General features: G+C 50.5%; 3 protein-coding genes across 4 annotated transcripts in view; all 3 read left to right on the forward strand.

Moving 5' to 3' along the window:
* MTA2 (metastasis associated 1 family member 2) overlaps positions 1-2,261 on the forward strand; it is an 8,418-nt gene extending 6,157 nt beyond the window's left edge. Inside the window, 5 exon segments of the mRNA XM_006911211.3 lie at positions 1-130; positions 326-415; positions 877-995; positions 1,099-1,241; positions 1,442-2,261. The exon segment at positions 1-130 is cut by the window's left edge and continues 9 nt beyond it. Coding sequence (XP_006911273.1) covers positions 1-130; positions 326-415; positions 877-995; positions 1,099-1,241; positions 1,442-1,607 — 648 coding nt within the window. The 3' untranslated portion in view covers positions 1,608-2,261.
* A 1,555-nt stretch (positions 2,262-3,816) lies between these two features.
* Positions 3,817-13,005, forward strand: TUT1 (terminal uridylyl transferase 1, U6 snRNA-specific). Of its 2 annotated transcripts, none has more exons than XM_006911212.3 (9): positions 3,817-4,043; positions 5,356-5,546; positions 7,914-8,229; positions 8,408-8,508; positions 9,720-10,189; positions 10,785-10,894; positions 11,038-11,148; positions 11,336-11,428; positions 11,816-13,005. In XM_006911212.3, exons 1-9 carry the CDS (start codon positions 3,962-3,964, stop codon positions 12,955-12,957), a joined length of 2,616 nt encoding a protein of 871 aa, XP_006911274.1. In that variant the 5' UTR covers positions 3,817-3,961; the 3' UTR covers positions 12,958-13,005. The 2 variants fall into 2 exon arrangements, with proteins under 2 accessions (XP_006911274.1, XP_024901973.1); XM_025046205.1 differs by lacking the exon at positions 3,817-4,043 and adding an exon at positions 4,074-4,522.
* A 1,006-nt stretch (positions 13,006-14,011) lies between these two features.
* Positions 14,012-22,696, forward strand: EEF1G (eukaryotic translation elongation factor 1 gamma). The gene is made up of 10 exons (XM_006911213.3): positions 14,012-14,168; positions 15,253-15,411; positions 16,059-16,122; positions 16,254-16,396; positions 16,820-16,963; positions 18,106-18,235; positions 18,618-18,822; positions 21,852-22,024; positions 22,109-22,233; positions 22,467-22,696. Exons 1-10 carry the CDS (start codon positions 14,157-14,159, stop codon positions 22,623-22,625), a joined length of 1,314 nt encoding a protein of 437 aa, XP_006911275.1. The 5' UTR covers positions 14,012-14,156; the 3' UTR covers positions 22,626-22,696.
* Positions 22,697-22,799: the final 103 nt, after the last annotated feature.

Below are 22,799 nucleotides of genomic sequence, written 5' to 3' on the forward strand. Positions count from 1 at the left end.
GGCAAACACCTGCGCCAGACCACGAAGCTGACCCGTCTTGCCAGACGCATGTGCAGGGACCTGTTACAGCCGAGGAGGGCCGCCCGACGACCCTATGCCCCTATCAATGCCAATGCCATCAAGGCAGAGTGTAAGGGCAGGGGCGCTAGGGCTAGTGGCAGGTTCGGGGTTGCCCTGGCCAGAGACCGGTGTTTTATCTGGATGTTTAAGTGACAGTAGGGATAGTAGGCCACAGGGGTTTGTTAAGAAATTAGACGTGGCTCCTGGCCCCAGGAGAGGCCTGAATAGCGAAGCCCCTTTAAGAGCTTTCATCTTCGTTCTCCAGGCTCCATTCGACTTCCTAAGGCTTCCAAGACTCCACTGAAGATTCACCCTCTGGTGCGGTTGCCCCTGGCAACTATCGTCAAAGATCTGGGTATGGGTTGGGGCACCAGATTGTGGGTATGGGGCGGGTGGAGGATGGGCGCTGCGGGCTCTCAGTCCTTTTACTATCAAAACCTTTTCTCCCCTGCTTTTTTCTTTCCCATTCAGTCCTAAGAGGTTCAGTCTAACAAATTATACTGTTGTAGGTTAACAGTGTTTTCTCATAAGGTCTTCAGTGTGAGTACTGATTTGACAAGATCACACTCCTGTGTGATTATTGAGATACTAGTTAAGTTTTTGAGGATTCAAAAGCTATATTTAGAACTTTGACTGCGTGAGAGGGGCCGATGTCCCTGGCCCCCGGTGTCGTTCAAGGGTTAACTGTACTGCGTACTGGTAATTGCTTGTCAGACTGCTGCCCCATCACTACTTTTGGGGATGCCCAGGGAAACTGCGTAGAGAAAAGAAAGTATGAAAGTTCTCCAAGTTTTGTTTTCTCATTTTTCCTGGCAGTGGCCCAGGCACCTCTGAAACCAAAAACACCTCGGGGTACCAAGACACCGATCAACAGAAACCAGCTGACCCAGAACCGGGGCCTGGGGGGCATTATGGTGAAACGGGCCTATGAGACTGTGAGTTGACAGACTGGAGTGAGCCAAGCTGAGTTGGGTGGGCTTTCATTTCTGTTAGGAGCCTGAGAGAGTCCCTCTCGTTGTGTTGCCCTACCCTTTCCAGATGGTAGGAGTCCCCTTTTCTGCCAATGGAAGGCCTCTGGCCTCAGGGATTCGCTCAAGCTCACAGCCCGCCGCCAAGCGACAGAAACTAAACCCAGCTGATGCCCCCAATCCTGTGGTGTTTGTGGCCACAAAAGATACCAGGTACGGAGCCCACTGTGGGAGCAGCTGAGAGGTTGACAACGCAGTTTGGCGGGTGCGGGAAATAGAGTTTCTGACAAGACCAGCTCCCAGGAGACTGGGTGCAGGGTGGGGATGCCAGAAAAGAAAGGGCCAGGAGAATTGCAGTGTGGAATTCTTCTCGAGAATCTTATCCTTCTTGATTCCCCTCTTTTCCCGGCCAGGGCCCTGCGGAAGGCTCTGACCCACCTGGAAATGCGGCGAGCTGCCCGCAGGCCCAACTTGCCCCTGAAGGTGAAGCCACCGCTGATTGCAGTGCGGCCCCCAGTTCCTCTACCTGCACCCTCACATCCTGCCAGCACCAATGAGCCCATTGTCCTGGAGGACTGAGCAGCTGTGGGGAAGGGAGGTGGGCTGAAAGCTAGAGGGTGGGTGCCCAGGGCACCCGAGTTCTCTTCCTTCTAGTATAAAGGGACTGAGGAGTGAGGGAGGGAGCAAGTGTGTGTCCTTGAAGGGGTTGGGCGCCCTCTGGTGTTACCACTTCAAGGCTTGTCCCCTTCCCGTGTTTCCCCATGCCTGGTGATGGAAGGCAGACTGCAGGAACTTGGCCCACTGTGGGAACCTAGCCTGTTTTGGGGGGTAGGACCCACAGTTGTCTTGGACAGTTTTAGGGGGAGGGTTTTTTAATTTTTTAAAAATTTTGCCTCCCTTTGTGAAAGGGGATGGGGGAGGGGAAGAGTAAACATCAGGTGGTGGTACCTGTTTGGGGGAGGGGGGTGTGCACTGCCATGACTGCCATGTCTATCCTTTTTTTTTTTTTTTCTAATTGGGGGTTTCTCTTCCTGTTTGGTGTCCTTAGGAAACTAAGGAGTTTTGAGGCCCCTAAGCTGGCATCAACCCCAGCCCATGCTCGCTATTTCCTTCCCTTATCCCCTCTGCCTTTTGTACGCCAATTCTCAGAAATAAAGATCTTTTTGTCCATTTTTTTAACCTTGGATTCTGTAATTGGTTCTTATAGTAACAAATAAAAAGCTGTTTTCTTCAGCTCCTCCTGGTTTAACTGTTTTCTGCCTTGGATGTGTGTGTGTGTGTGTGTGCGCGCGGGGGTGGGGTGTCTTCAATTGGGAAAATATAAGGACAAAGGACAATAAAGTACAGATGGGTCTTGCCCTGGGAACAGCTTTATGAGATATGCAGCCTGTTCCATCTAGCTTTTTTTTTTTTTTTTTTTTTTGGCTGGGTACAGTGAATTTTATTATAACAAGCTTGGGCTCCCTAAGCCCCTGGTTAGCTCGTGGGGCCCAAACTGCTCCCCAGTTTCCTGTGGTGCTGAATACCATCTTGGCGCAGGTTCATTCAAAGTAGTTGGGATGAGCCGGTTCTCTGGGTGGCACACCTCCATAGGTAGAGGGTATGTGTGATTATGTTTCTCTATGTCCCAACTCTTAATCCCCTCTCCCTTAGGGAATTCTTGGAGTTGCTAGAGGCCAGGGCAAGACACAGCCCACCTTTAGGGGTACTGCAAGATTGTAACCACCTAGCTACGTGCTGCTTCATGGGTCCCCAATACCAGCCTCAGCAACTGCCTTAATATTAGGGTCCATTCAGGCAGTTTCCTGCCTTTTCAGGTTTGGGAAACAGATGACACACCTGAGCTAGGCCCAGCAGAAGCATCTTAGGAGGAAACAAGTCTATTATGTGCTCCTTGGGCACTTCCTTTAGAAATGGGGAACAGCTTCAGCAGTTGTGACTTGCTTGAGGTTACAGACCTTGTGAAGTTTGCCTTAGGTCCATTGCTCTTTCCAGTCTATAGCTGTGAGCTGATAACCACAGCAAGAGCTGCTTAGCCCATCTGTCAGTCCTCTCTGTCTCATTGTCCCAGTCCCTAGGACCTCCTTAGCTCCCTTACTCTCCCGAGCTGACACCTGTAGTGTCAGGGTGAACTGACCACTATACCAGTCCGGGGAAAAGTAGAACTTTCCAATGTCTTAACTCAGTTGCCACCATAGTAGATTCCGTCGCATTCCTTAAAGTGGGCGGATGGCTCTGGAGCCTCGTGAGTGCACTTCATGAAGCCCATTATTGCGGAAGGAAAGCTCGGCTCACCCGGACCGCAGTGATCTGGCTGTGGCCCCTTAGAAGGTGACCGGTGGGGGCAGAGCTCTCCAACAAGGGTTGGAAAGCGGTCGCAAAACACCCATTTGTGAGGAGGACCGAAGGCAGAGGGAGAGGGTAACAGCACTGAGGAGGTTGGGAGTCTAGGGACAGCCCTGGGCTTCGTGGAGGCTGCTCATCCTCCGCCTTTATTCGCTAAGTAAACGTGGAGTTGAGGATACAGTCGCGCGGGTCTGTACTGCCTCTTGAAACGGAACAGCCTTCCCGCGACCACCTGCGACGAAACGTCTGGCTGTCAACCCGGCGCACGCCTTTGTGACTGCTGTTATGAATATTCACAATTCTTTGGGCCAATCAGCGCCTGCACAGCTCAGCACACCAATCGGCTTGCCGCATAAGGATAAGCATCGTAGATAGGCTTTTGCAGAAGCCCTCAGAGCCTTAACACGTGAAACGGAACTCTGAGTTGAAGGAACCTGGTTTCCGGGGGAGTGTTGCCCGCGCGATTAGCCGTTTTACGTCACTTCCTTCCGAACCGGCGGAAGTGGTTCCGAGCGCGTTGCGTTCTGGAAGAGTGAGTGCCGGTGGTGGCAGAAGTGGTTGCATTTGGTCGGTACCGGGGAGTCGCGATGGCGGCGGTGGATTCAGATGTCGAATCGCTGCCCCGTGGGGGTTTCCGCTGCCGCCTCTGCCACATCACTACAGCCAACCGTAAGCGGTGGCTAGTGTTGGGGGGGAGTGGTTGTTGGCTTTCATCTTTGGGTCCTAGCGAAAGTTAGGGTTACAGGTCGTAGGTCTTGTCAAGTCGGTTGACAGAGTCACCTGCCTTTCCGTTTTCACTCCGCCCGTCCCAAGGGATTAGAGAGTGGAGAAAGTCCCATCACCTTCCACCCCTCCTTCCTAGGATCTGAAATCTCCACGACGAAGGTTTCGTTACTTTATTCCCTCTTTAACCGTCACGTATTGAACATCCCTTTTGTGCCTGGTACTCTGCTGGGCTCAAGAGTGGGGAGAGCGGATTCAGAAAAGGAGCTCACCATCTAGAAGTGGAGACAATGTCAATGCTCTATAGATATGTTTGGGGAGCTGTGGGATCACAGACAAGGTAGTAATTTAAGTCAGGGAAACCCTCCGAAGGACGTACCCAAAGGCAGAGACGGGTGAAGTAGCATGGCATGCAGGACTGGAAGGTGGGTTTGGAAAACTTGGCAAGATCCTTGTATGACAGCGCAGGGGACTCAGTGAAACCTCAGATTTCACTTTTGAAGTCTGGAATCATGCTATTCCCTAAACAGGATCTCCCATTCTTCTTTCCCTTTATGAACGGCACTACCGCTGTTTGTCCAGGTGGACCAGCCAGAAATGCAGGATAGTCTCCCCAGGCCCCACATAGACATTGTTGACATCAAGCAGCTGACTCAAAATGTAATTGGAATGAAAATGGCAGCTAAACTTTTCCTATATTCACCATGTACCAGACTCTTTGCCAGGTGCTATATATGAATAATACCTTTTTGTTATATACTATTATTATCTCATATCTGAGGAAACTGATGCACAGAGATTAAATAAGTTGCCCAAGATCTCACACAGCTTGATAGAGCTGGCATTTGAACTTGGGCAGTGTGTCTTTAGATCTTGCACTTGCAATCTTTTTACTCAGAGATGATGCATGGGAAATAGTGTAGCATCCTGGTACATTTAGTTCTATATATGACTTGGATAGCTTACCTGTTAATTTGTTTACAATATGCAGGTCTCGCTCTACCTAACACTTAGAGATGGTTTAAGAAATACTCGTAGTGTAGTCAATTCTCTTGGGAACCACTTAGAATGTACTATACCCATGGCCAGATGGACAAGAGAGGAAAGTGAAAGGAGCCAGGACTTTGTTTATTCAAAGGTCACACTGTCTATAGCTGGAATTATCAGCAGGATTTAGATATGCAGAGAACAAAGTCAGGGCAGGTACATCGAAGAGTGATTGTTTTTTTTTTTTTTCCCCTCACATTTGTCTTTGCAGGACCCAGCCTAGATGCCCACTTGGGAGGCAGGAAGCACCGGCATCTGGTAGAACTACGAGCTGCCCGAAAGGCCCAGGGACTTCGAAGTGTGTTTGTCAGTGGCTTTCCCCAGAATGTGGATTCTACTGAGCTCTCTGAGTACTTCCAGGCATTTGGACCTGTGGCCAGTGTCGTCATGGATAAGGACAAGGTAGAGTGCATGGCTCTGGGGGTACAGAAATGAGTCAGGTGCGCCTCATTCCAAACGAAATGAGAGAGAAACCAGGAGTCTGTTTTTGGCTGGTTCCTAATTTGCCTTGTCTATGGTGGAGACTATAGTATGTGGACTAGTCCAGCTTTGTGAGCATCCCCCAACTTGAATTTTCTCAGTTCGTCAGAGTTAGTCACTGGGGGACTTGTTGGTCATTTATTTATCCACTCAATCTTTTATTTGCCAAATATTTTATTTGCCATCTGCTAACTTTGTGCTAGGCACTGTGCTTAGAGCTGCATTCTGAGTAGTGAGTAGGATCGACATGGCCCTGCTCACACAAGGCTTACAGTCTAGTGGAGAAAGTCAACAGTTAAATGAGTAATTACAGTGAAGTAGGTGCTTTAAAACCACACCCTTGGGAGACTTATCCTAACCCCACAAGAGACTTGTTCTTAAACCAGCTAGAAGTTTATTAACATACTGAGAGGTACTGAGGTTATCTGGTTAGAACACGCTGTCCTCTGCACAGTGCTGGACAAACAAGCTTGTTCTTTGCGGTCCTTTCTGTCTTGCTTCCATGCAGACTTTTGTCAATGTCTCTTTAGTCCCTTGGGAAAAGTTCAGTGTTGCCGCGCTGTGTTCTGTGATCATATCTCTGTTCCCAGGCTGCACTCTTGTTATGTAGGTGTGGTTAGGGCATCCCAAATCTCCTCAGCATTCTAGGTCTCCTTTTAGGATGGGGTGGGATCTGTTTTTCTTGGGGATTGCATTCAGCAGCTGACCCACAATATTTTAAACAAAAGGGGTTCAATTGTTCCCTTTTAACAAGAGATCCAGACCTGGGAAGTCCAGGGTTTTACTGTATTCCTGCTCTGTCATTATTGGCATGTGGCTCTTACTTCATAGATGTGATAATGTCACTTCCATATCTTGGGCCAGGAAGAAGGGGCAGGTCGAAGGGCCAAGTATAAAAGGCTAGTGCCAGCTGAGTCTGACCTCCCTGCTCCTCTGTATTTCCTGGGAAAATACCTTTTCCAGAGGCCTCTTCAGTAGACCTCTCCTGATAACAATAATGACAATAATTTTTATTGAGCAGTTATCATGCACCAGTTATGTGCTAAGTATTTTACAGACAGTATCTTATTTACTCTCCACGACATTTCTTTGAGGGAGCGCATCACTGGGAAGTTGGAGATTTGGGGGTTTAAGCCTTTGCTTGGGAGGCAGTGACAAGTTACATAACTTCTCTGTGTTTTAGTTTCTTAATTTGTAAAATGTGAATGGTCTGTCTCGTAGGAGTCTTATGAGACTTAGAAATTGTTTATGTGAACTGCTTGGTTTAAAACAAGCCCTCAAGAAGCTCTACGTGGGGTTACTGGTATTGAGAGGAGAAAAATGGCTAGGATGCACACTTCGGAACCTTAATCCTACCCTCCCTGACGCCTTCTAAGGGGTTCTTGAGGGAAATATGTACACAAAGACGAGGGCAGGCAAAAGGACACCTAAGTTCCAATGGGGCTTTGGTCGCACACTTGGTGTTGAGCTGCAGTGTGGTGAGCCGTGTGATTTTTCAGAGTCAGAAGATTAATTTGGGCAGGTCCAAGTGGCTGCCTTTCTCTCTGGTTTCACGTTAGCAGGGTAGGAAGGGCACACCCCCTTTTATTTTCATTTGAAATCTGACTTACGCAACATAAAATTTATCCTTTTAAAGTATACGATTCAGTTGTCGTTAGTATACAGTAGTCCCCCCTTCTCTGTGGGGGAATGTTCCAGGACCTCCAGTAGATGCCCGAAACCGCAAATAGTACCGAACCTTAGATATAGAGTTGACCCTTGACCATCGTGGGGTTTAGGAATGCTGACTGTCCACGCAGTCGAAAATCTGCATGTAACTTAAGTTGGCCCTCTGCATACTCAGATGCCCGGTTGCCAGTTGACCCTTGAACAACGTGGGTTCGAACTGCATGGGTCAATTGAGGAAAAATCCACGTTTAAGTGGGCCCACTCAGTGGAAATCCGCGGTGTTCAAGGGTCAACTGTACTGTTGTTCTCCTACACATACATATCTGTGATAAGGTTTAGTTTATAAATTAGGCACAGTCAGATTAACAACATTAACTAATAATAAACAGTTATAATAACAGTTATGATAATATACTGAAATAAAAACTTACGTGAATGTGGCATTATTAAGTAAAATAAGAGTGCTTTTCTAAATATATTCCCTGTTGTTACAGAAACAGCAAGCAAATTGTCCCAATTTATAGGGTGGTCCCCTTTTCAAAATTCTTGCCCACTGTCAGATCGTGTGTTTGGATTCGTGGTTGCAAAACCATCACCCTTGCCTCTGTCGTGGTTTGCCAGGGAGTGTTTGCCATCGTGGAGATGGGGGACGTGGGTGCCCAGGAAGCTGTCCTGTCACAGCCCCAGCATAGCCTGGGAGGACGTCGCCTGCGTGTCCGGCCACGGGAACAGAAAGAGTTCCAGAGCCCAGTCTCCAAATCCCCCAAAGGAGTGGCGCCTGACAGTCACCAGCTGGCCGCAGCACTAGCTGAGGTCCCAGACGTGGGGGCACAAATGGTTAAGCTGGTGGGGCTGAGGGAGTTGTCTGAGGCCGAGCGGCAGCTTCGGAGCCTCGTGGTGGCCCTGATGCAGGAGGTCTTCACAGAGTTCTTCCCCGGTGAGTCACCTCCCTCACCGACTGAGCCCACCCTGTCCTTCTCTGCCCCATGTCTGCATCCCCAGCCCTCAGTTAGAGGTGTGCGTTCGGTTGCTCTTTCATCTCTGCACCCTCTTATGTTCTTCTACCCCTTAGTCCCCCAGTGTCTCCTGACCTTTATTCTCTGCTCGGCACCCAGGCTGTGTGGTCCATCCTTTTGGCTCTTCCATAAACAGCTTTGACGTCCATGGCTGTGATCTTGACCTCTTCCTGGATCTGGGTGACTTGGAAGAGCCGCAGGTGAGTGACCAGGGAGGCAGCTGGGAAGAGGCAGTGGGAACGGTCATGTGACTCTGGGCAAGCGTGTTACGTCTCATCTGTTAAATGGGGATGATACGACCTGCCTGAAAGGGTTGTTGTAACTGGAGGAAAGTGAGCTTGGGTGTGTGTTAGATTGGATGGAAATGAATTGACATAAGATAATGGTATTTGTAACAAGAAGAAAAACATTTCAAAAAGGCACGTATACTATCTTATTTTGGCAAAAAAAAAAAAAAAATAGGACATACAATAAGATAATTTTGGGGTTATGTTTTTGCTTATCTGTATTTTCTGACATCGAATGTGTAGATTAGATGTAATGCTTTTGGAATAGGAAAAGGTCATTTTTTTTTTTAAAGATAATTTTTTACATTGAAAAGACTAGAGTTTTAGGTTCACAGCAAAATTGAGCAGAAAGTATAAAGTTCCCATATATCTCCTGCCCCACAAAAAGGGTTATTTTTAAAATTTCTTTGATCATTCTCTCTCTCTCTCTCTCTCTCTCTCTCTCTATTCTCTACAGAGAGCCTCTCAAAACGTGTCAGATGAAATCAGTTCCCTGCTCAGAATCCCTGTAGCACTCACGCTCTCTTGCTCCTTCCCTTTCTCTCTCTCTCCCTCTCTTCTTCCCTCCCTCTCTCTTCTTCCCTCCTTCTTTCTCTCTCCCTCTCTCCCTCTCTCCCTCTCTCCCTCCCTCTCTCTCTCTCTCTCACACACACACCTTCACCCCTTTACCCCTTAACATTCCAGTTTGTGCACCTGAGCACCGCGGTGTTCTAGCGCATAGGCACAGTACCGCTGTCAGGCTGAGGGCCTGTTCCACTGGGGCGAGCGGAAACCTTTCTACGTCTTTGATCCGCAGCCCATCCTCCAGTTTTGTTTGCCGCCTGACAATGGACTGTTGTGTTGTCTCTTTAGTCTTCTTCCATCGAGAATAGTTCCTCTGCCTTTTGTCTTTCACACAAAGACATTTTTGCGGAATACAGACCATTTATTTTATGGCATTAAAAGGTTATTTTTAATTTGAAAAAAAGTATTGTGAGGATTAAATGAGTTAATATGTATAAAGCCCTTAGGGTAGGGCCTGGCACATAACAAGCAGTGAGTCACAGGTGTATCTTGGGGACGGGAATGTTCCCTGGTTAGGGGACAGCAGGAGAGGCATTCACTACGCTCATTTCCACCCACAGCCAGCCCCAAAGGCTCCGGAGTCGCCGTCCTTGGACTCGGCCCTTGCATCCCCACTGGACCCTCAAGCCCTGGCCCGCACCTCAGCCTCCCCTCCAGACTCGCAGCCTCCAGCTTCTCCTCGAGACTTGGAAGCCCTGGACTTTGAAACGCCTTCCTCCTCCTTGGCACCCCAGACTCCGGACTCAGCCTTGGCCTCTGACACCCTTGCATCTCCCCAGTCCCTGCCTCCAGCCTCGCCACTGCAGGAGGACCAGGGAGATGGGGACCTGGGGAAGGCTCTGGAACTAGCAGAGGCCCTGAAGGGGGAGAAAACAGAGCAGGGAGCCATGCTGGAGCTGGTGGGATCCATTCTTCGGGGCTGTGTCCCTGGAGTGTACCGAGTCCAAACTGTGCCCTCTGCCCGACGCCCTGTGGTTAAGTTCTGCCATCGGCCTTCGGGTCTCCACGGTGACGTCTCCCTCAGTAACCGGTACCTTTGTTTAGGGGGGCGGTTGGGGAAGGCCAGCCGAGCATTCTGGGGTGGCTGAGGAGGGAGCCCTGTGTGGGGAGCTGCTGCACCTGCCGAGCCTCGAGGTTGTCCTTGTTTGGTCCCATCCCTCTTTCTGCCACTCGTCTCCTGCCTGGCTTCCATTTCAGTGTTTGTCAAATGTGTTTTTTTGTATACTATTTTTAAGGGATTTAGAAAAGAGTTCCAGGGTCGAGTAAGTTTGGGAAGCGCTAGGTTAAACGCCGACAGGTTTCTCCCTTCCCCCCTCCCCCACTTCCTCTTTCTTCCCTTTTTCCCGCTGCATCTCCTTTCCTTCCTTTCTCCCTCCCTTCCTGTCTTTGTTTCTTTGCCCACTTAAGGCTCTGAGCAGTCTTATAACAACGTCTGAGACGGGCGTACAGGAGGTAGTGTTCTTTGCACACCCTCTCACAAGACCAGTGTGTCAGCAGACACTTTGGAAATCTTCTCTTGGCTTTATTCCAGCTGGCCCCCATTACACAGGTCTGGAAGAAGAACTGGGGGCAATAGCTTTAGAGGGTTCCTGAGCCCTAATATCCTTGTCTCATTTGCGTCCCAGGCTGGCCCTGCATAACTCCCGCTTCCTGAGCCTGTGCTCTGAGCTGGATGGGCGCGTGCGGCCCCTCGTGTACACCGTCCGCTGCTGGGCTCAGGGTCGAGGGCTATCAGGTGAGAGTCGGGACAGACCTGGGGCTGAGCTGGTGTTGGGGCAAAGGAGAAAGGGAGGCAGGTACAGGAACCAGGGCTGAGAAGAACTGCCAAGGAGGGGAATGGAAGCGCCTCTGATCTAACTGGAATTATTATTTACCCAGGGAGTGGCCCCCTTCTCAATAACTACGCCCTGACCTTGCTCGTGATCTATTTCCTTCAGACCAGGGAACCTCCTGTGTTGCCCACTGTGTCCCAGCTCACCCAGAAAGCAGGTACAGCAGGCCGGCCTCCTCCCTCCCCTCCCTGCCTCATTAGCCTCATCTCTCCTCACCTCACTTAGACACACCAGGCTACCCTGGGAATGAGATCTCTGCTACCACCCCCATTTCTGCCCTCCCCCCTCCTTTCTCCCTCGTCTTTCTGCTTCCAGGCTGACCCTTACCTTTGTTACTTTCATAGGTGAGGGCGAACAAGTGGAGGTTGACGGCTGGGACTGTAGTTTCCCCAGGGATGCCTCGAGACTGGAGCCCAGCACCAATAAGGAGTCCCTGAGTGAGTGTGGGGAGCCCCCAGAGGACTGATAACTGATGTTACTCACAACAGTAGATGCCATACATCCCACGGTAACTGTGTGCTGGGCGTGCTGCTAACAGCAGCCTCAGGGGACAGCCGGTGTCATCATTGCCATTTCGCAGATGAAGAAACCGCACTTTGGAGTGGCTAGCATGGGGAATGAGCAGCTTCCGGGAAATGACGTTGGCTGCGGGCACAGAGAGAGCTTGGCCTCACAATCATAGGGGTCAGAGGGGCCTGGCTTCTGGCACTGTTCTGAGCCACTTGGAAAAAGAAGGTCCTGCTGAGGGAATGGCTCGGGTTCAGGGCCTGTCTCAGTTCTGGCCTCTAAGTGATGCCTTTTCCTTGGCCTTCCTCCTCCTCCAGGTTCCCTACTAGCCCAGTTCTTCTCCTGTGTCTCTTGCTGGGATCTTCGTGGCTCACTGCTGTCCCTGCGGGAGGGTCAGGCACTGCCTGTGGCCGGGGGCCTGCCCTCTAATCTCTGGGAAGGTCTCCGCCTTGGCCCCATGAATCTCCAGGACCCCTTTGACCTGAGTCACAACGTGGCAGCCAACGTCACCAGCCGGGTAGCCGGGCGGCTACAGAACTGTTGCCGAGCGGCCGCCAATTACTGCCGGAGCCTCCAGTACCAGCACCGATCCTCCCGAGGTCGAGACTGGGGGCTGCTCCCGCTTCTGCAGCCCAGCTCCCCTAGCTCCCTGCTGTCTGCAACACCCATCCCCTTACCCCCTGCCCCCTTCACCCAGCTCACGGCTGCCCTGGTCCAGGTGTTAAGGGAAGCACTGGGATGCCATATAGAACAAGGAACCAAGAGATTGCGGTCAGAGGGAGGTGGAATGGGGAATTCTCCTCAGGGAGGGTCAAGCAAAAGATTGAAACTAGATGCACAGAAAGCAAGCAGTGAGGAGGGGAAGGAGGAGCAGCAGGCATGTGCAGGGGACCACAGTGAAGACGGGGTGGAAGAAATGGTTATAGAAGTTGGAGAGACCATGCAGGACTGGGCCATGCAGAGCCCTGGGCAGCCAGGGGAGCCTCCCCTGACCACTGGGAAGCCTCTGGCCACCGGAGAAGAGCAGTCAGGCCCTGCAGCGCTGACAGAGCAGGGGCCCAAAGGACCCGAGGCAGCCCGAGAAGGGCCCCAGGGTGAGACAGGTAAGGGGGCGTCGCTCTCAGTGAGCTGGCGCTGTGCCTTGTGGCACCGAGTATGGCAGGGGCGGCGGCGTGCCCGGAGACGCTTGCAGCAGCAAACCAAGGAAGGCGGTGGAGGCAGTGCCGCCAGAGGGGTAGAGTGGCTGGCGACTGAGGCTCGGGTCACCCAGGAGCTGAGAGGACTGAGCAGTGCTGAGCAGAGGCCAGAGACTGAGCCACTCTTGACCTTCGTGGCATCTGCCTCCCAGGCCGACCAGTCTCTCACTGTGACCCCACTCCAGGATTCCCAAAGCCTGTTCCCTGATCTCTATCACTTCTTACAGGTTTTCCTCCCTCAAGCACTTCGAAATCTCAAGTGAGGCCAGGAACCCTAAAGGGCAATAAAGCTGCTAGTTTAATAAACACTATGATTTTCTCTAATTTCCACCTGGTAACCTTCCACCCAGTACTTCTGCTCCCCAGGCCTTAATGCGGCCTTCTTAGAGGTGCCTTCTCTGGCCGCCCTCACATAGTTCTCAGCCTGTTTCCTTCTTACCATGTATAACAACGGCAGGGAGCGCCTTGGACTGTGTGTGTCTGGCACCTGGAGCCCGCTCAGGAGAGTTCTGGAGTGCCTGAGTGCTGCGTGGGGGTATCGAACAGTACCTGTGAGAAGAACCAAGTTTGCCTCCATGTTTACCTCGCTGCCCATATTTGGGAATGGTGGTGGCCTGAAATTTGGGTTCAGGGTTCTTCATCCATTCTCCCACTTAATTCATCCTGCTCTAAAATTGGGTAAAAGATTTTCAGACCTGAATATGGGTAAATGGCAAGCCATCAATTTGTCTTAAATTGTGAGCTCCTCGAGGGTGACAGGAGGTGGAAGGGACATGGCTATGTCCTTTAGCCCCTACCCTGTGCAGGCTCGCAGACTAGTGCTGTTCTGGCAGTCACAGCATCCCAGAGCTGCGAAGTGGTCGAATGGGAGAAAACTTCAGTTTAACAGAGGGTTTCACACTTGGGCTCCAATTAGACATTCGTGTTCTCTAGAAAACCAGAGCAGGTCAAAAGGGATTTGGCACCCTGCCTCCTGCACGCAGTTGTGTCACAATCATATTAGGAGCTTGGCAGGAACTCGTATGAAGTTTCTCCTCTCGGCCTCACTCATGTCGCTGGCCGGAGGGGGATGCCAGCGGTACCCGGGGCGGCGCAGGGATGACAGCTGTGCCACGTAGCAGCCAAGGGGCCGTAGTCCAGTTAGTTCTCACAGTTTCCCCCTCCAATCGCGCTTTCTCTCTACGTTGGGACTCCCATTGGCCATACCTGAGGGGGCAGGCCATTTAAATGCCCCACTGCGCAGACGCGAGCATTATTTTCCGCTCAGGCCAACAAGCCCCACCCCTTTGTTCCAATTCATCCGCCGCGGTATACCCAACTGTCGTGCGTATGCCTTCTATGCCGTCCTCGCTTTCCGGCTGCTGTTTCTCCACGGCTCTCCCCTTCCCCCCTCCCTTCTCACCCTGACGGGTTACTTTGCGGCAGCACTGAGAGCCCCACCCCCTTTCTCTGCGGAATCACCATGGCGGCTGGGGTAAGTTTGCCGGCTCTGGCCCTCCAGGTCACCCTATCCGATGCCATCCTCTACCCGAGTGGGACTAGCCGGCGTCAGAGGAGTTCTGGAGCCGAGTGGGGAACTGATTCGGGCTCTAGAGACCTTACTGTGGGAGCACAGGGCTTCCAGGCCCCGGAGGGGAACTGAGGCTGAGGCCAGAGAGGTGGAAGGGTCTGGGTTAGAGAAAAGACATGCCGTGCCGTATCCTGGCCGTCTGGGGCCTGAGAAAGGGGTTTGGGTTCATTGCCACCTTGGGACGCGGGATCCGGGCAGGTTGATGGAGCTTTTGCGACCGTTTTGTGGGGCAACAGTAGGGACGGGGTGAAAAGGAGGGCTTTTGTAGGCAGGTACGGCTGGCCACGGTTAAGGGTCTATCAAGGAGGTTTGGGAGGAGACTTTTCTGGACGGTGGAGTCAGACCAGTTGGGTCCCGCTGGCCTGGTTAATAGGAGGAGAGACGGCAACATCAGAGAACTCACTGCGGGACAGGACCGGAGGGATGGTGCGTGTGACGAGGAAAGCAAGGTTTTTTTAGGGAGACCGGGTTGATTTAGGAAGAGAAGATGCTATTCGGCATCTCCGTGGCTGTTCGGAGGGGGACTTGGAAATGTTTTGGTCGCTGTGTGTGTGCTAGAGACGGGTGATACTTTTGAAGCGTGAGCGGCTCAGCAGTGGAGTAGACAGATACTCGGTAACCATCAATGAATGAAACAAGGGCTCTGGGAAGGGAGGGGTGTATGTTTGTGGGCAGATGAGAGTATGAGGGAGCTGGAAGTTCTGGATTTCCTGGAGATACAGTTGAGGGGAAGAGAATGCTTCTCCAGGTGTCCTTAGGGAAGGTCAAAGCCGTCAACCTTTATTTAGCAGTTGGTGTGAGTTCTGTCCTCGGTATTTCGGAGGACTCTGATTACACTTGACAGATACTGAAGAACTTGGTTGACCAGCAGGAGTAAAAAGTTGAACAGGTTGAGATTATTCAGGGAAATCATCCCGGGAGGTGACATTTAGGACTGAGACCCTTCTACTCACACTAATATTTTTTTTTTTTCCTCTTTCTTGCACAGACCCTGTACACATACCCTGAAAACTGGAGGGCCTTCAAGGCCCTCATTGCCGCTCAGTACAGCGGGGCTCAGGTCCGCGTGCTCTCCGCACCACCCCACTTCCACTTTGGCCAAACCAACCGCACCCCTGAATTTCTCCGTAAATTTCCTGCCGGCAAGGTGAGTAGGGAAGCGGAAGCGGGGTCTTTGGTCTTGAGAACCCAAGTGGCCGTAAGATTCTATCACTTTGAAGATGACCTTCATCTTTAAAAGGGAGCTTTCCTTTTTTTCCCCACATTTTACTGATGATTAAAGTTTTTATTTTGAGCTAAATGCAGATTCCCACATTAATAAAGAAGTATACAGTGACATTTTATAAAATTTACAGGCTTGCTTTGTGGGAGAGAATGTTTTGACTGTTCTCAGTGCAAATCATGTCTATCTGCTATGAGCAGGGTTCTTGCCCCAAGGGGCTTACAGAGATGGAGAAATAACCATCCTAAGAGTAAAAGAGATCAAGTGCAGTGTGGGGACCACCATAATATTCGAATATTATAGATGGAGGTATAAGACTTGGCTTCTGATCTTTTGCTTGTTTGAGGGCTTTTATCTAACTATCTCATAATATTGAAGTGTGAGTTCAGATTGTAAGGGATATTGAGTTATTCAAACATTTTTGGTTCCAGAGTTTCAGATCATATCAAGAGTTTGGTTAGCAAGGGTTATAGCCTTATATAAGAACTTATCCAAAACAATTCAGTTCCTAGGATTGACTAGTGAGAAATTACTGTGTTATTTCATTTATCTCTTGACTGCTTTGTCCCTAGGTTCCAGCATTTGAGGGGGACGATGGATTCTGTGTGTTTGAGAGCAATGCCATTGCCTACTACGGTAATTCGCAGTGGAGGTGGGAGTAGCAGAGGGTGAGGGTGAGCTTGCATGGGCAGGGAGAGGACTCTGCAGGTATTAGATTGGCATTGGCATGACCCCAAGGTTCTGACCTTCGTGTTCTGCCTCTGCAGTGAGCAATGAGGAGCTTCGGGGAAGTACTCCAGAGGCAGCAGCCCAGGTGGTACAGTGGGTGAGCTTCGCTGATAGCGACATAGTGCCGCCAGCCAGTACCTGGGTGTTCCCCACCTTGGGCATCATGCACCACAACAAGCAGGTAAGCCTAGGAACTTGGGGAGGGGCTGGGGCGCCGGCTCCAGAGTTGTCAGACCCAGTGGAGGTGGTGTCTGTCAAGAGTGGGCAGAGGGAAGATCTCTGCTGTAGGGAGGTTCCACCAAACGATAGTGGAGCAGTTAGACCAGATGACCTCTAAGGGCCCTTCTAAAATCCAAAGGTACGTGATGAGCTAAAATCCATCTCTGAGAATGCATTCTGGAAGTGGAGAATGAAGCCAGGCTGCTCGATGAGGAAACAGCATCGAGAGCTTCATTTGCGATGCATTTAGAATAATCCTAGACTCCGACTCCATCGGAGAGGGTGGGGGTGAGCCAAGACTTGAAGTGGCCACCTTAGTTCCATTATTGGGGAGAGGGAAAGGGATTGGTAATCATCGATAAGTTCGATCGTTTCAAATCAACAGGCCACAGAGAATGCAAAGGAGGAAGTGAGGCGAATTCTGGGGCTGCTGGATGCTCACTTGAAGACAAGGACTTTCCTGGTTGGTGAACGGGTGACGCTGGCTGACATCACAGTTGTCTGCACCCTGTTGTGGCTCTATAAACAGGTAAGTTTATAAAGAATCGGGTTGGCAGAGGGTAGGTGGGTTAGAACCGAAGTGAGAGGTCTTCCAGGTTACTCTGTCCTGCTGTGAGGACTTGGATACGAGGGATTCTGAGGTGACAGCTAGTCTCTAGGAATCCCCAGATTGAGGACCATGACCGCCTTTCTTCTGAGAAGTTTAGTAATGTTCTGTTATCCTTAGTTTTCTGTTTGGCAGCTCAGAGGTTTTTTTTTTCCTCCTCCTGTAAATTATAAAACCAGGGTACTAATAATCACTGTTCGGGGTATCGGATCAAAGAAGATGACATATTTCAGATTGCTGAACAGCAGCCCTTGGCCTGATGCCGGTCCAGGGTGGTAATATGGCGATGGTGGGGGACAGCACCTGCTTTGTGCCGGTCCCCGTGCCAAGGGCCTGACAGGGATCATCGTAGTGCATCTTTCCTGGGGGATGGGTGAGCAGAAATGTCACCTGCCCAAGGGCAGCCAGTAAGTGGTGGAGGAGAATCTGAAGCCGAGTGCTGCAGAACCGGCACCACAGAACTGACTCCTGTGTTCTGTCTCCATGAGACGAGGATGTTTCCTCTGATCTTGGCAAACCAGAAAATGGTAGACTTTTTCATGAAGCTTCATGAAGCTCTTTAATTTAAAGGACTGTCCATTAATCTAAATAAACTTTGTGCTGTTGAATATTCTATACTTTCTGAACTTTTGCGATAATGCATACACCTATGTCATGTAGTTAATATAGATTGTTTTTTATTTAACAGTGAGTAATTGATAGCTCTCGCTTCCAACCTTTTTTTTTTAATCTTCATGTGAAATTTAAGATTGGAAACTGTAGGTGTAAAGTGGATTTGTAAAAGGATTCAGGCACTATATAAATATTATTCTAAGTAGAGTCATAGTAAATGGAGGATGGGACCAAGCATTTATTAAATTGGGCTGAATTGCAAAAAAAGGGATTAGGAAGGTAAATGGGAAGGAGCCCACTGGGGAAGACGCTACTCTTAGCCACTATCTGAGGGAGTGAGAAGGAGGAGCAGCTTTGGGATAGAATGAAGCAAGGGTGTCTCGGTTTCTGGCTTGAAACCCTTCCAGACCTTTCCTTCCACTGACTTTGTTTCCACCCTTCCATCCTGGCAGGTCCTGGAGCCTTCTTTCCGCCAGGCCTTCCCCAATACCAACCGCTGGTTCCTCACCTGCATTAACCAGCCCCAGTTCCGGGCTGTCCTAGGGGAGGTGAAGCTCTGTGAGAAGATGGCCCAGTTTGATGGTGAGTCCGAGGTGTTAGGGGTGTATGAGGCCCGGGCCTGGGGCCGCTTTGCTTAGTCTCAGCCCCTGGATTTCCTGTTTGACTTTTGGGTTATGTGGGCCCGAGGAGTGTAGGGTGTCACATGTGGCTACTAACATTTTGTGAACCTTGTTCTATGCACACACTCTCACTTGTTTTAACGTAGAGAGTTACGGCACACACGTGTTTGTTGCTGAGGCTTGTGTTCTTACTCAAGGACGCTCAGTGAGCTGATGGCACTGGGGAGCCCAGATCCTGAAGCTGTCCCACCGGGCAGTTTTCCTCCGTTCCTTGCCCACTGCCTGGTTTTGGAGGAACGTGGAAGGAGGCAGGACACTGACTTTTCTCCCTTCCCCTGTGCTAGCTAAAAAGTTTGCAGAAAGCCAGCCTAGAAAGGACACCCCACGAAAGGAGAAGGGTTCTCGGGAGGAGAAGCAGAAACCCCAGCCCGAGCGGAAAGAGGAGAAAAAGGCGGCCGCCCCTGCTCCCGAGGAGGAGCTGGACGAGTGTGAGCAGGCGCTGGCTGCTGAGCCGAAGGCCAAGGACCCCTTCGCTCACCTGCCCAAGAGGTGAGGATGTGGGAGGGTAGGGGGCACGGGACCCAAGAAGGCCTCACAGCCAGGGCCCAGAATTTTAGATTTTCCATACAAAATTAAAGGTATGTTTTAGTTGCAATTAAGGCAGCTCCTTGAATTTATCAAAAGTTGGAGTTTTGAAAGTAGAAAGCAAGTTCCAGATGCATCCAGTATCGGAGAAGATTGCAACTCCTAGCAAAAAAAAGGAGAGAAAGCAGATAGGCACAGACTTCATTCAGTGTGGGGGAACACTGGTTTTTAGCGTCCTTGTTAAAGTTGGGGATTCGTCAATACCATGGGAAGAGGCGTGGTGTGGACAGCCTTGCCGCTGCTGTGTGGGCTGGCTTTGCTGAGTCAGGACACCGCGGCTGCATCATTTGATTTGGTGAATCAAATGATCAGAATTGCTCACTAAGAGAAAGGTTGATGACTGTGGGGACATAATGCCTGTCTGGTTCATTGTTTCCCAAACCGGAAGGAAAAAATCGATGGGGTGGTTGTCTGTATCCTCTGCAATAAATGTAAGGGTTCTTGGAAGAAAGAATAGAGTCAAAGGGAGATGTTCGGTGCAGAAAAGTGGGACGCCCAGTCCTTTCCCAGTTCTCCATGTTATATAGTTGCCCAGGGCAGCAACCCCGTAGTTACACCAAGAGTTTATTAAGGGAGCTTACATACCGGGCAAGTCTTGGTGTCCTCTGCATCACGCGGCAGGTGGTAAGTTGTTATAGAGGACAGGGCAGGATGGATAGGGGTGCAGGGCAGACCTGCCTCAGATGAGGGGAAAATGCTTTACGTGCCTGCCTGGGGCAGGAACCAGCACAGACCAGCACTCCGTGGGACAGAAGGGACATGAGGGCAGGCCCATCAGATGGCCTGAGGGGCACAGGGGAAACAGTCTCCTCAGGCTGGTATCTGGCCGGATTTAGCTCAAGGGTCCAGCAGCGGCTGCTTCGTTAAACAATCTCCTCCATACTCTACCATCAAATCTTCGTTCAGTCACTGCCCCAAAGTCGGTTTACTAGAATTTCAAACAATATGACAAATGTCTTTTCCATCGGTCTCCTCAGGCTGGCGTCTGGTCGGATTTAGCTCAAGGGTCCAGCAGCAGCTGCTTCGTTAAACAATCTCTCCTCCATACTCTACCACCAAATCTTCGTTCAGTCACTGCCCCGAAGTCGGTTTACTAGAATTTCAAGCAATATGACAAATGTCTTTTCCGTGGTCACTTTATACTTGGTCCCTTTTTCTCTCCTTTTCTCACCCACTCTTCCATTCTTTCACTAGTTAGTCCATTCGGGTTCCACAGGGTTTGACGTCCCCCGTTTTGTTAGTTTCGGGGTGGGATAAACCCGGATGAAGGAACATGCACTCGTAGGCGTAATAGCGTGCTTAGGGCTGTAAATGCAAATGCACTAATGGAGGCTTATCGCTGCTTCCGCATTTGGGGCACTACTTGGAGAGTGGCTGAGAGCTCTTAGTCCCAGACACTTCCTTGAGGCCAAGAAGGCTCCGGACACAGCTGCTCTTGAAAGGTGTGTGTGCTTTTGAACCGAAGTGATTTACCCTAAACCGAGTACAGGGGCAGGTCTAAGGGGAGAAAGGGTTTGGTGTGTGTAGGCGAGCTGTGATGACGAACCCCAATAACCTATGCTGTTGTAATGGACGCCTCGTTACTAGAGATTGTCATGTATCTTAGGTCTGTACTCTGGGCAGAAAGTAAATCAGGAAGTAAACTTGAAATCTTTAATAAACTTTGCATTTCTTAGAGCCTTTTAAGAACGTTTATTAATGTTTATTGTCGCAATGCCATGGTGCTCTCCTGGCCTGCCAGGGTGATTTCCCACAGGATTTTTCATGTCATAAAGGTAATACCTTCGAAGACTGAGACTGTCAATTTGTGCAGAGTTAATTCTAGACCTTTTAAGGGTTTCCAGCTAAGTTGTTTAAGGACTCGTTAGAGCCCGTGTTCACTTTAGGGGTCAGATGTGGAATTATGGTCACCAATAACAACACTATCAGGAAGGTGTGAAGAAACAAATCCCCACTTGATGGGTGGTTGAAGTTTTTAAGCTTCTCAGAGGGGGTCTCTGAGAATGCATTCTGGAAGGGACCCCAGACCTAGGGTTAAAGGACAGATTCTCTGCTGTAATGTAGCTCTGGGCAAGTCACACCACTTACCCTCTGAGAGAGAAGGTGACTGTAACTCTGGGGTTCCTTGTAAGGATTTTGAGTGAAGTAGGTGGCACTTGTGGCAGTTTTAATACTAATGAACAATGAACCAATGTAATAAGGGGATTTAATAGGTTTATAAGGTATTCATGCCATCAGTAGAAAGTTATTGAGCCATTAAAGCATTTGCCAAAAACTCTCAATAGTATATTACAGTATTAAATGACCAAATTGTGTAAGGCATAAAACTATTTGTATCGTCTTTGAAAAATCATCAGTGGGAAATATGTAAAGATACTATCTTGTTTGCGGCATTTTGAGTGATTATCTTCAGGCGGCACGTGTTTTTGTAAAGAAAGAAAAAAAATAGAACCCCCCACGAGGGAGCGGGGAGGACACCTCCTCCATCAGTACTGGCATTCTGGGCTCTGTGCCAGACTGCTTCCCAGATGACAACCCGAAGGATTTTCAGAGACTGAACTTGTTTCTGGGCGGAGTGACTAAAGGACATGGGTGGAAGGTTCGGGGTGGAGGCCCTTTGAAAGCGTTCACTGCTTACATTGCTGTCGTATTACAGTGTGCGTAGCCCCAAGAGGCCTGTGTGATGGGGGAAGAGACATGAGTCAGTAACTGCGTGTGACTCATGGAAAAGGCCCTGGGAGGAGCTAGCCAGGGAAAAAGGAATCCTCACTCTGTGTCCACCAGGGGGCAGCAGTTTGCCATGCCTTCCCTGGGGCAGGTCTCCCTCAGGTCCCCCTTGGGTCCCAGCCTCTGCGCACGGAAGAGTGCTTTCGGCTTCTCTTTGTCTGGCAGCCTTCTCCACGCTGACCTCCTTGCCTCGTTCCTTCACTCAGTGCCTTTGTGTTGGACGAGTTTAAGCGCAAGTACTCCAATGAGGACACACTCTCCGTGGCGCTGCCATACTTCTGGGAGCACTTTGACAAGGATGGCTGGTCCCTGTGGTACTCTGAGTACCGCTTCCCCGAAGAGCTCACCCAGACCTTCATGAGTTGCAACCTCATCACTGGTGAGAAGAGGGCGGGTCTGGGAAGGGAAGGGCGGACGAAGTAACATGATCTCAAAGGCTGAATGTTCCCCCTCGCCCCTTCAGGAATGTTCCAGCGATTGGACAAGCTGAGGAAGAATGCCTTTGCCAGTGTCATCCTCTTTGGAACCAACAACAGCAGCTCCATTTCTGGAGTCTGGGTCTTCCGAGGCCAGGAGCTTGCCTTTCCGGTGAGGAAGGTTCAGGGAGGAGCCTTCTCTTTAGGGCGAGGCAAGGGGCCGGGCAGCTCACCTTGACTCCGGGGCATTGGGCATTCAGGGGAGTTCAAGGAATGTGTACAGGAAGGAGCTGTCTTGTTCGCGGGAGTCCTGAGATTTGATGACGTGTGTCTGAGCTGGAAGTAACAGGTGTGAGACAGTGTCTGATAACCTGACCACATGCTTTTTGCCCGGCTTTTCCTCAGCTGAGTCCAGATTGGCAGGTAGACTACGAGTCGTATACGTGGCGGAAGCTGGATCCTGGCAGCGAGGAGACCCAGACGCTGGTTCGAGAGTACTTTTGCTGGGAGGGGGCCTTCCAGCACGTGGGCAGAGCCTTCAATCAGGGCAAGATCTTCAAGTGAACAGCTCTGGCCATTGCTGCTGCACCCGCCCTTCAGGGAGATGGGGGTCATTAAAGGAAACTGAACATCGAGCCCTTTTTGTCCCGCCTCCTTTGTGAGCGATGGCTTCCTCAGAGGGGCCTGGGTGTGTGGAAGCACAGGGTGCTTTCTGTGCCTGCAGGAGAGCGAGCTTCG

Source organism: Pteropus alecto, unplaced genomic scaffold (assembly GCF_000325575.1).
Source record: "Pteropus alecto unplaced genomic scaffold, ASM32557v1 scaffold43, whole genome shotgun sequence".
NCBI lineage: Eukaryota > Metazoa > Chordata > Mammalia > Chiroptera > Pteropodidae > Pteropus > Pteropus alecto.